At 58.2% G+C, this 12612-nt stretch overlaps 1 protein-coding gene across 1 annotated transcript; it reads left to right on the top strand.

The window, feature by feature from the left end:
• The first annotated feature begins 401 nt into the window (after positions 1 to 401).
• Positions 402 to 12384, top strand: LOC117285122. The gene is made up of 2 exons (XM_033760914.1): positions 402 to 574; positions 10179 to 12384. Exon 2 carries the CDS (start codon positions 11287 to 11289, stop codon positions 12382 to 12384), a length of 1098 nt encoding a protein of 365 aa, XP_033616805.1. The 5' UTR covers positions 402 to 574; positions 10179 to 11286.
• The last annotated feature ends 228 nt before the right edge of the window (positions 12385 to 12612 follow it).

The following is a 12612-nucleotide window of genomic DNA, read 5'->3' as shown; positions in this document are numbered from 1 at the left end:
ACCTGCATCCCGAGACTGACAGGTGCCTCAGCTGGGTGGGGGCGGCCCCTCCCACCCCCCATGTGGCATCATCTTCTGCCCTTCTTGAAGGCTCCGTGGAGAATCTCCAAGGTCACACTCTGCACTGCCTTTGCCACCGTCACATCCCTCACCTTCTCCCTCCTGGGTCGCCCCCTTCTTTCTCCCCCCGTCTTAGCAAGATGGGACAACTTTCCACCCCCTGCAGCCCTGCCTCTGCCGCCTGTCTCCCTCCTGCATCCTCACAGCTGGCTGTGCTCACAACCCCACCACCACGGGGCGTGCAGAGGCCTCACATTTCATCAATCAATTGATGGCACGTGTTCTTGATGCTAAAAACCTGGGGACCATCCAGCGTTCTCAGACACTGCCGAGCTCACTGCTTAGGAGCTCGGGATCCCAGAAGCTGAGTGGCCGGTGCACCAGGGCTGCGGGGTGCAGGAGGGAGAGGAAGTAGAACCTCCCGGTGAGCCCTGGGGCCCCCTGGGAGTCACTCCCGGAAGTCACTTTGTCTCTGGGCTAGAGGCTTTCTTCGAGCTGCATCCTTCTGGATCAGGTGAGGGAGCCGCCAGGTAAAGGGGCTGGGAGTCACTGGGCTCTGGGTGAGAAAACTCGGGGCGGCTGCAGCACAGGACACCTCAGCCAGGAGGACCTTAGACCAGGTGTGCAGGGTGGCCTGCGGGGTGGGGAAAGGATGCCAGGCCTCTGGGAGGATTCTGCTGACTGCAGAGTGGACCGGGCCGGGTCTGCCCAGGCTAGGGCAGTGAAGGTGGATGGGCAGCGGTGGTGGAAGTCCTGGGACACCAGGGCGGTCCTTCCAGACCCAGGCAGGTACTGGCACCGGGGAGCGTCCTGTGCTGAACTCTTGTGGGGATCAAAGCAGATTTGTGCAGGGAAAGGAGGGGAGCAGCTGGTGGAGGCGCTGAGAGCTTTGCACGCCGTGCACCTGACACCACGCTGGCTACACGAAGGGAAACAGAACTGGCCTTTATTCTGGGACAAAGGCCTTAGGATCAGTCACACAGCCTGTGTCCTGTCAGCTGCGTGCCTGAGTCAATCTCTGGGCCCTGGAACTTGGGAAGCAGAGGTAGAAGGCAGTGGCCCTGGGTTTCCACAGGGAGCGAGTGAAATAAGTGAGACCTCAACCTGAGCCTTCCAGTTACCTGTGTACACCTGATATCTTCACCTGTGGGTCTCACCTGGCCTCCACACCTGTTATCTGGACCTGTTGTTACCTCCTTGCGGGGGAAGCTGCTCGTGGGCCCTGCAGCCTCGGCTTCTCCCTGATTCTATCCAGAGCTGAAGTCTGGCCCCACCTTCAGCCCATCCTGACGTGAGCTCCTGTAGAAGAACCCCAGCATTTGCCAGACTCCTGGCTCGGGCCCTTCTCCAGCTGGGTCCTGTGTGGACGCCTCTCTGTGCCCTCCTGGGCTTCAAACCACAGCCATGACGTGCGGTCACCCAATAGGCACGCATTTGGGGTGCACTGCTGTCTCCCAGCACGTGCGTGTGCTTCCCGCCCCCAGTGCTGCCCGCACGCAGACACAGGTGTTCCGGAGGAGGAAGACAGGCAGTAAGCTGCAGACACAGTCACAACAGATCCTGGGGAGATCAGAAAACCCAGCCAGAGAAGGGGCAGGGAGTGCGCCGGGCCTGGGGCCTGCAGTCCGTGACAGGGCGGTCGGCCAGCCTTGTCGGGACAGAGAGGGGTCAGCTGGGTCTGCGCCTCACGTGACCCCGGGCAGGGTTACTGTGTGGACACATCCGGTATGGAATTTAATTTACAAGTAATGTGTGTGGGGGGCTTTGAACATAATGTAACTGCGTAGCCCTACATTATAACTCTCCTGGAGATGCCAGAGAAATTAATTGAACGATGAGGTGGAGGTTTGATTACAAAGGGGAGATTTATGAACCCACAAGAGGTGCCCGTGAATATGTGTTATTTCCAACCACAGAGCAGTGCGCCTAACGCTGGTCTGCTGGGCACATCTGGGAGGCTCCTCTTGTTGCCCCTTCTCTCGTCCATCTGTGCTGTTTGCTGTTCGAAACCGTTAGTCCTCTGCTTTGACTTTCCCCTTTAACTGCCTTCTGTCTGCGTGGTGACTCATTGATGTGCTAAGAAACAACATTTATAATACTCGTGTTGCCTCCACCGACCTGTAGTTAAAGGCAAGGGAGTTTATTTTCTAAACAAATAGATTTGGGCACACATGAAACCATAATTCATTTAGATAACTGTAGATTCCCATGCAGTTGTGAAAAATCATATATAGAGAGACGCCATGTGCTCCTCACCCAGACCCCCAGTGCTGGCATCTCATGAAGCTACAGTACATGTATGGTACATGCATGGCACATGTGTGTTCATGTGGAGACGTGGACACACCCACTGGACTTACGCAGGTCCCCCAGTTGTGCTGCTGCTGTGTGTGTGTGTGTACGTGTGTGTGTGTGTGAATTAAGCTCTATCTGCTTCTGTCGCCTGTGTAGATCCGTGTCCCCCCAGCAGCGGTGCTGAGCACCCCACCCTCTCCTCCTTCACTCTGGGAAACTGTGTCTTCTGTTTCTAAAATGTTGTCATTAAGAAATGTGACAATGGAGGAGGAGGTGTGTAACCTTTCCGAACAGAATTTCACCCCTTGGTCTAATTTTCTGGTGACTACTCCTAGCTGAATCGGAAACTTCTTCCTCTCACTTCGGTTCTGGTTGGGGCCTGGGTGTCCCCCAAGACACAGGCGGGGTGTGGGAAGGTGACTGGATCTGGGGCTGTCCGCGGGCTGAGTGGGTGGGAAGAGGGGTCACGCAGCCTGACCCGGAAGTGCAGCTTTCTCCCTGCCCCTGCCTTCCCTCTCTGCTTCCCTCCGCCTTGCACGAGTGCTGCTCGCCTCTGCCACTCCCTGTGCCACAGTTTCTTCTTTGGATCCAGCTGCCCAAGGACTGAAACAGGAGCCAAAATAAACTTCTCCTCCTCTGAGTCGAGGCTGCTTGCTCCCTGGGACAGTGTCCTGGTGGTGAGGACAGTAACTCAGCCGGCTTCTGAGCGGCACCCTGGAGGCGCCACCCATCTTTGCCTGTCTGACTGGGGCGCTGGCTGGTTACAGTTTGGAGCTGTCAGGAACAAAGCTGCCAGGTGCGTCCTTACACCATTCTTAGCACAACTCTGAGATTTCCATGGTCCTTTTGACCAGGACCTGAATCTGAGTGCTGGCCTTACATCTCCAGCCCTGGATTCAGTCTGGGATCCTGGAGGTCAGTAGGGCCTGCCAGTTTGCGTTTCTGGCCTCTCCACTGCAGTGTGGGGTGTACTCTGGCTCACTGTACTCTGGCCCTGGCTCCTGGAGTGGCAGGAATCGCTGCCCTGAGCGTCCTGATTGGATGGCTCTTCCCAGCTGGAATCTTCCCTGCATCCGGCCTGGGAGCCATGGGCGGGGGTCCTTGGCTGCTTTGTCTCTTCGTCCACTGCCTCTGTCCCCCAGCCCAGACCTCGGGGTTCTCTCCATCTCCTCCCCTAAATCAGACACGCCCCCTTCTAACCTTCACTTCTAGGCTTCCGACCTCTGCCCTGGCTCCCAGCCCCACCAGTGCGCCCTCTGGTCAGTGCGCAGTATGAGCCCTCCGTCCTCTGGCCTGGCCGAGCACAGCCTGGTGCCCCACGGCCCAGTCACATGACACTTCTTTCTTTCTTGTCCCCTGTTGTCCAGCTGGTGCCACCGGCCTGTGGCCCTCACTGGTCCTCGGTAGGACAGCACCTCGAGCTCTCGATCGGTCATGTCAGCCCAGGCTGAGGCTTTTTCTACTCGCTCCTGCCTGCAAGGGTTCCTGAAATCCAGCGAGGGGTGTCCCAGAGGTGTCCCCATGGGCTGTGGATATAGGGCAGGGCTGAGTGCTTTGGCCCAAGGTCTTCTTTCAGCCCGACCCCCACCAGCACTTACTTTTAGCTAATGGACACCTTTGGGCCACACGTCACATGACACTCGCCTGAGCACCTTGGGAACGTGAATTCGCTTAACCCGCTCAGCACCTCGAGCTACACCCATTAGCGTCCCTGCTCTACAGAGGCAGAGGCTGATGACCTGGCCAGCTCTTCTCACAGCAGCCCTGCGTGGAGCCCTGGGTGGGCATTACTGCTCTCTGCCTCCTTCAGGCTTCCTCTGGGTTTTCTGGTGCTGAGGATTGAACCCAGGGTCCCACACAGCAACACACATACCCCAGCCCTGAGCTACACCCAGCCCAACTGTGTCCTTTTTTGTTAAAGTGATAACCACCCCCATCTGTGGAAGCTAGATTCGCTGCAGGTCTCTGGAGAGGGCACTGGCCGGTGTCCAACACAGAGTCACTCGTAACCCCGTGTTTTGTGGAGCCACAAGAGGACACCATGGGGCTTTGGTCACTGTCGCCCTTAGGCTTTCCTTTGATGCTTTTGTATGGAAGAGTGGGAGCTTCACAGACCGTATGGGTCAGGCAGGGTTTGGTGCGTTGCGCTGTACCGAATGTGTGAGAAGTGGTCCCTGCTGGCTGTGCTGGGCCCTGGGGGTTGGTTTTGCCCAGTGGGTGCTAGAACCATAGCAACCGAGTTAAACCCCAACCCTGGGGGTACCCCTGTGCGAAGGGGTGACCAGTGCGGCCGGGCCCTGGTGAGGGAACTCAGCAAACAGTTCACAGCACCGGCAGGCGCCCGTTACCCTCACACCATGACGGACATCACAGGAGCAAAACCAGCTGTGAAAAGAAGCACTAGCAAGCAAGCTTGCCATGGTCCGGGAGTGTCCCGAGTCGTTCCCTATGCTCACGATCACAAAGCAGCAGCTTCTTCTGCCAGTGTGGTAGAGGGGCCTGTGGAATCACAGTGCTGGTCTGCACCGAGCCTTCAGGAGACAGTCGGGACCCCTGAGAGGGGTGGGCTTCATTAGCCCTTTCTGACCTGGAGTCAGAGGCCCGGTCTGCTGGAGAAGATCCGGAAACAGGTTTGCCCCATGACATGCGAGAACCCCTAGGAGCCAGCTGGACACAGGTCTGCAGCTGCTCCTGGCCTTTCCTGGTGCTGCTGAGCTCACTCCCTCAGCCCAGGCGCGGTGGGCCCGTCCTGTGCTGGGCCGTGGATGACACTGGCCTTGTTGTCAGGGCTCAGGTCCAGGTGCAGGGCCCAGACCCCTGACTGATGCCTGGAGAAGCCCGGAAGCTTGCGGACCCAGAAGGAATCAGCTTCCCGCCCAGTCTCATTCACCCAGGGCCTTTTGGCAGCCAGCTGTTCTTCCTGGGCCCTCTGCCCTGACTCCCCTGGCTCCATCCATGTGTCGGGGACAAAGCACCTCGGCGGAGAGGTCATGTCTGAGGCCATCAGACTACTGGTGGAGCTCGGCCCCTCCTGGTGATGAAGGGACCAAGAGCTCACAGTTCCCCGTGTGCGGGAACCTTGCAGCCTCCACTCGATCCTAGTCAGTCTCCAGTTGATCCTGTGTGACGCCGTCACTCAAGGACTCAGCTTAGATTTGTGACATTTCTCTTACTGGACAGGCAGTGCTGAGATGGTGGGACTCGGGGTGAGACCAAGAATCCGTCCAAGATTGCTGAGCTGGACCAACTGACGGGCCGACCTGTGATTCGTCCTCCTTGGGCCCAACTTTCAGGGACCATGGGCAGCAGCACGGAAGGAGTCGCCACTTGTTTCCTTTGCAGGGACAGAGTTGGGGACCGGCCTCTCTGGGAGGCCACACAAAGGCCAACAGTGCAAGGCTAGGGAGCAGCCACAGCCTGGGCCGAGTGGAGGGAATTGAAGGGGGGAGGCTCTGGGGCCAAAAGGACTGGTGGTGGCAGAGGAGCTTATGGGGGCGTGGCCTGGACAGCCCTCTCCCTCCCTGCTCCTCCCTTCTCTCTGCTTCCTGTCCCCCATGCCCTGAGCAGCTCTCTTCTGCCAGCCCCCTCTGCCGTCCTGCCTTGGAGCCAGTGTGCCAGGGACTGAAATGTGAGCCGCAGAAAAACCTCCTTTAAGTTTTAGGTCTCGAGTATTGTGGCTTAGGGATGAGAAAGTCAACAAGACCGCCTCTGTGCCTGTCCTTGGTTCCCAAGCAATTGGGGAATAGAACTTTGTCTCAACCTTTATGAAGAGTGCACTTGGGGATCTGAGCCTGGCCCTGACGTCCTTAGACCTTGGAGACTGGGCGCACAGGAACCCGAAGCCAGTTCTCTGGGTTAGGAAACCCAGGCCTCCCCCTGGACAGCAGAGAGGAAGTCCCCCGGGCCGGCTAAGTGAAAACACATTGCAGTGAGCTGGGGCTTTGTTATGAAATGGGTAAGCTTGCCTGGTCTCCAGGCCAGTGTTACTCGGGCTGCGAAGAGCCTGACCAAGTTGGCAGTTCTTCCTGGGCCCACTTGGTTCCCTTGGAATTAGCTGGTTCATTAACGACGAAATCTCCAAGAGGACACGTGGGTGAGCCGGGAAACTGGGTGAACCGGGTCCCCTAGAAAGTGTTATTGTGACACCAGGCGCTGGTCCGACTCTGGGCCCTTTGCCCCAGAACTGGTGGTTGCCTAACCGGGTGGCAGGGACTCCAGCTCCTTCCTGCTTTATGTGCCACTGCCGCTGCTTGGCCCATTCCTGCCGGAAGATGTGATGTTATCACCGCAGGGACCACCCAAGGTGTGCAGGCCAGCAGGTCCTGACCAGCCCCGCAGCTGTCACTGGGGCCTGATTTCAGGACATTTGCATTGTTCACAAGAAACCTCCCACCCATGGAGTCACTCTGCCGTCGCTCGGCCTCAGACCCGGTGACCACAGATCGCTGTCGCTGTTAACTAGGTGTCCTGAGAACTTCACAGAAATGGAGTCGTGCAGTGCGGGAGGCCTTCGTGCCTGGCTACTCCCTCTGCACATGCTCTGAGGTCCTCCGTGTGATAGTACCTTGCACTGCTCCATTCTTCTTATGGCTTAGTAATATTCCACTTATGGATTAAACTACACTAGGTTTCTTCACCTTATCATGAGAGGAATTTTCAAAATACCCAGAGCGATATGCTCTTTGAATCCATGAGTCCTGACATGGTGGCACTGGGAATGTTGGTTGCCCTCTGTTTCCTCTGTGCTTCCTTGGCGATTTCTCTCCTGTCTTGGAGAGCTTGTCTTTCTGGCTCTCGTCCCCCTGTGGCTGCCTCTTGGCTGTGGCCAAGGCCCGGGATGGGTGAGCACTGTGGGGTGTCTGGAGTTGTGACTTCCTCAGTGCCCAACACTCTCCACCCTGGAAGCCGGGTGTCCTGGGCTCCCTGGGAAGCACAGGTGTTCCCCGGCTGGATCTGGGGGACCAGGGCATCTCCCTGTCAGGGCCCCCGTGTTTAGGGTATGGGGTACAGGCTGGCTGTGAACCAATCAGACTTCTGTTTCTGATCATCTTTCAGACCCAGCCTGTGAGCCCTGAGCCCTGAGTCCTCCCTCACTGTCCTGGCTCAGGGGTCTCCACTCTGCACTGTCCCCAGGGCCCAGGCCTGTGTAACCCTCAGGGGACAAGCCTTCCTCAAACTAGCGACTGGAGGGCCAGCAATGCAACCTGCTGGAGCCTTCTGACCTGCAGGAGAAAGTGCATGGCTGACAGGCAGAGACCTAGCCAAGTCCGAGCCAGCAAGTCCCTGGGGCTCCGCAGGGCGAAGACCACTGAGGCCTTAGGAAGGAGCAGGGCGGCCTTGTGCCGGGGAGCACACAGCCCAGCCGAGGTGGACCCGGCTGTGTGATGCCCTGCCGCCCCTCCTAGCCCTCCTGAGTGCAGCACAGAGCAGAGCAGGGCTGCAGGGACGCTGTGGCTTCTGTGCCTCTGAGCCGCCATTGCCAGCCCTGCTTCCCAACAGCGGGGCCACTGGGCCAGCTCGTGAGAGGACAGAGGATGGGTGGCACCCTCCTGCTGGTGACAGAGATGTGGCTGCTCCCTGGCCACTAGGATGGCCTGCTTAGGAGAGGAGAGTACAGCGAACCGCAGGCTGATGCTGCACATGGGCATGACAGTGCCGGCCACACCTGCCCACCAGGACGGGTCGGGGCCCTGGTGTGGGCAGCTGTGCTGTGCCCTAGGTCACTCGGCTGGAGGCCCAGGGCAGGATGGATGACCAGTGCACTCTGAGGAGCAGGGCCGTTCCTCAGGCCAGCAGGAGCAATGGCTGTGTGGGCAGCCCCTTTTGAGGGGCAGTGGCTTTGCCCCCATCACCCTCCAGGCCAGCGCTGGGGCCAGTGGTGGTGCACCCTGTGGTGAACGCTGTGCAGGGCCAGGGAGGGCAGTCACCTCCCTCTCTGCCCTCAGGTCCCTGGGGCCGGTGAGCTCCTTCCCAAGCAGCTTCTCCCGCAGGCCAGGAGAGGGCTTGGCCTGCAGCCTCCGTGGCCCCACCCGCCCTCCACCTGCTCAGCCTGGGGGAAGAGTGGGAGCCCCAAACTCCCTGCTGACCCCGATGATTAGAATCAGAGTTACAACCTTTCCAGCCGAAGGAGACAGGATCCAAACACTTCTTCCAGTCTGGCAGCATTTCCCCAGACAACTTTAGGCCGTTTGGAACAATATCAAAAGAAAAAAAAAAAAAAAAACCCCGGGGAGTTAGGTTTCCAGTGAGGAGCTCAGGTGACCTCTGGGGCCCCTCCTTCCACGGCTAAAGGCCTTTGCATGAGTGCTGCCCACTGTTGGGGCTCCCCTTGGTGAGAGGGGTGTTTTCAAAGAAGGGGTCACCCATGTTTTCCAATGCAATTTATTCCCGTTCTGTCTAACCCAGACGTTTATCACATTTGTGATGCTGGTGGGAAACATATTTTTGACTGGATTTTTTTTTTTTTACCTTCAGAAGCTGCTCCTTTATTCCCTAATGTAAAATTCTAGCTTCAAAGTGAGTTCCTCCGCAATTGGCACCAAATAAGGCAGAGCACTTCACAGGGCCCCATCTGGGGCCCAGGCGGACATTCCTGGCATAGCCGCTCTACCCCAGGCGCTTAGCAACGCAGCCTTTTGAATTTGCTTAAAACTATTATGAAGTAATTAAGTTGTTAAAGGGTCTTTTCCAGCCGGATTCAGGAGGTGGGCTAAATTAAAGAAAACAAGTGAATGGCCGGCCAGTCTTCCTTTTAGCTGACCTTGCATGCTAATAAATTCATCCTGTATTTTTCTGCTACTGCCAATTTATGGCCCACAGGAAACTAATCTTGTCCAATCATTGGCTTCCTGTGCTTAGGCCCTAAACAGAGCCAAATGGATTTGGTGGCGGAAGAGCTTCCCGGTGGTTCCTGTGGGGGTGCTGAGCCCCGCAGGATCTGAGTGCCTGCCTGCGCTTATTGACTCGGACGGCAGAATTATGTTCTTGTTTTGGCCGCCCTGCACTTAAGAACAGAAAATGAAAAACAATCCTCAGAACAATGCCTACTGCAATGATTTCAGCTCCCAGCTGGACAGTGAGATGCGGGTTTGGAGACAGACCCGGGCCCTGGGGATTCAGGAGGCCCCCACACCTGGCTGGCACTGAGGAGAGCTTCGATGAGGAGGAAACACCTGCTCTGTGATGGGAGAGAGAGTGCACCAGGGGTGGATTTGGTACTGAGCCAAGGAGGGGTCGTTCTCATCTAAAGTCAGATGCATGACTTGGGGTAGGAGGGAGAGAAGGACAGAGAGCCACGTTGGTTGAGTCACTGCTTACAACGCAGTTGAGTTGGGCTTGGATGAAGAGATGGAATGTTAGCCAGGTGTAGCAGTGCAGGCCTGTAATCCCAGCACTTGGGGAGGCTGAGGCAGGAAGACTGCAAGTTGGAGCCCAGCCTGGGCAAGTTAGTGCCTTAGCAAGACCCTGTCTCAAAACACAACAGCAACAACAAAACATTTAAAAAGAGAACTGGGGATTGTAGCTTGGTGTGCAGGCTGTGAGTTCAATCCCCAGTACAGTATTGAAAAAAAACAAAGCAAGACAAAAACATAATTGCAAAGGCAGGATAGCCACGTGATCCCCTTCAGCTCACACATGTCACAATCAAGCTGGGAAAACTGTGCTCTACATGACCGGAAGTACTTCATCCTTGATAGTTGCCTGGTCTCCCGGTCTGGCTGCTCTCAGGCTGGCTGTGCCTTGGTCCCACCCCATTTGGTCAGAGGAACTTCTGGCCCCAAGGCTCAGTGGTTGGGAACAGTGTCTGCTTCTGTTTGCTCCAGGCCAGCAATGGAGTCATCCTGCGGTAGGGAATGGAGCTGTCCAAGGAAGGATGGACATGCCACGCTGACCAAGAGGGGTGCAAGGTGAGCTGAGGCCCTGAGTGACCACGGCAGGGTCGGCTGAGGAGAGACCTGGGCCCCCTGGACATGGTGGTGCAGCACTCGGTGAAGCATGCAGCCCTCTGGGTTTCCTAGGACCTCTGTGCAGCTGGTGGGCTCAGCAGTGGGGCTGCGAGGGACCACACAGCGCTGTGAAGCACCCAGTCATCGGGGCCTCTGTTGCCAGTGGCCACAGAGGATGACCCTGCTGTCCCCAGCGAGCGATACATGGGTTAAGAGACTGCTTGGCTTCCCCTGGGTCGAGGCGGGTCTCCATCTGTGACTCGCCGACTTTCAAAGTGGGTGTGTCAGCTGCTATCCACGAGAGTCTGGCCCCGGCTAGGGCTGTGAGCACGAAGGGACAGGAATGCCTGGAGTAGACGCCCGGACCCCAGCTGGGCAGTGGCTGCTTGGTTATGACAGCTGAGCAGCTACACCGCTGGCAGCAGGCCAAGGAGACATTGCTCAAGCAGCCTTTGCACAGCCCTGATTCTGCATGGGGCTGGACAGGAGGGCCACGTGTGTCGGGAGGGGCTGGACAAGGTGACTGGAAGTGGCTACCAAGTGCCCCAGGAAGGGACTTTGCCCCTCGCTCATGTGACGGTAGCTCCACCTCTCCCCCAGAGTGGCTGGGGCCCCCTCTTCACACCTGAGTCTTCCCAGCACCTAATAGAACGGCATCCCTCTTATGCCAGCCCTGCTTCGGGCGTTTGAGCCCAAACAGGAAGCAGAAAGTGCAACATGAAGGTGGCCTCATCCAGCCTGCCTGCTGCAGGGGATGAGGGACAGGGCCACCTTCCACGGAGCAGGGGCTCTGACTCCATGCTCCTGGGCTGTGGATTTGGAAGATCTCAGCTGGTCACTCCCTGTCCCAGCCTGGTGAGCATGGAAACCCTGTCCCTGGAGCTGCAGGCGCCGAGGGCGTGATGGCCCTGCTGCGGCCCATCTTGGGACTCACCTTGGTCACGGGGGAGCTGGGAAGCAAACCCGGGTCACAGGCAGGGGACTCATGGGTGGGCAGCCCCGGGCTCCCCATGATGTCTCCACCAACTCCCACTGCCGTGTCTCCCGGGCGAGGCTCCTTGTGCCACCGAGAGAGGAGGGCACCGCAGTGGTCCTGCTGAGTCCAATAGTTTGTCGTCAGCTCTGGATGTTTTCCTGGCTCAGATGTTTGGAAGAAAAAGCACCTCAAACAAGGGTGCTGAGTGGGAGCCCCCTGCTGGGAGCCCTTTCTGTCCACGGGGGAGAAGCTGGGACCCTTCCCTGCTCCCTTGGAGGACTGGGAAGCGTCAGCTCCACCTCAAGGCCTCTGAGAGAGTGGGGAAGGGGGATGGTGCTGTTTGCTCCCACAAGGAGAGAAGAGATTGCCCTGAGGCCCTGGGATGGGGAGGCAGAGTGGCTGAGCCCTGCTCCCTCTCAGGTCGCTCTTCGGGAGGGGGATCGGGTGACGGGAGGGACCTCGGCCAAGCGCCTCTGCCTTCCTGGGCTGGACACTCCTGGGCTCTGGCGTGGGCTGCCGACTTCATTCGTGGCTGGTGGCTCTGATGACCTCATAGCCGGAGCATGGCGTGGACTCCGGGGACTCGCAGCGCGTCAGTGGCAGCTGGGGCTGTGTCCAGCACTGCCGTCGTCCTCCCTGATCTCCGGCGGCTGTTGGCTGGGTTCCCAGAACAGACCTTTCCTGCTCCTCTCGGCAGAGCCAGTTGGCCTTTCCACATCCCAGTCGGCTGCCGGTGGAGGTCATCGTGGACCTCACTGCCCTGTGTTTAGGACGCTGGCAGCCGTGCGGTTTCGTCACCAGGCACTGGGCTGGCTGTGGAGAGCCTCCCTGCCTCGGCCCAGCTGGGTTCCTGTGACAGGAGCACTCGGGGTCACGGCTACCTGGGGTGGAGCCCAGGGGTGCCCTGGGGGCACAGAGCTAGCTGGGTGCGTCACGGATTCAGGTCCACCCTCCCTTCTCCTTTCAGGCTCTGGCAGCTACTGGAAGTCTGAGCTGTTGGTTTCTGTCCGAGGTGAACTACTTTCAGAAAAGTTGCAACTACCGCAAAGTAACTTTTCCCTGACACCTGAGCCCAGCCATAGTCTCTACCCTGCACTGTGTTGCTAAAAACCACAGCAGAGGCCACGCCGGCCTCAGACCCTCGCCCGTCTGCCGCAGACGCCTTTTAACAGCAGAAGGATACACTTGGAGCTGTCACGGCTCCGCACCTCCAGTGGCCCGGTGGGGTCCCCAACCACGGCCGTCCTGGCCCCCATTCCATGTCTGCAGGGTGCAAAGCCGAGGCAGCCCCTGCGCTCTGATCACCAGAGCCTCCTGGTGGCCAACTCAAGCCCA

This window comes from Fukomys damarensis, unplaced genomic scaffold (genome assembly GCF_012274545.1).
Source record: "Fukomys damarensis isolate Sample0158 unplaced genomic scaffold, DMR_v1.0_HiC HiC_scaffold_6, whole genome shotgun sequence".
Lineage (NCBI taxonomy): Eukaryota > Metazoa > Chordata > Mammalia > Rodentia > Bathyergidae > Fukomys > Fukomys damarensis.
The sequence above is the reverse complement of the archived record's forward strand: the minus strand, read 5'-3'. Positions and strand labels throughout refer to the sequence as shown.

Coding starts and splice junctions, on each gene's coding strand:
- LOC117285122 (XM_033760914.1), top strand. CDS start 11,287: ATGGGTGGGCAGCCCCGGGCTCCCCATGATGTCTCCACCAACTCCCAC.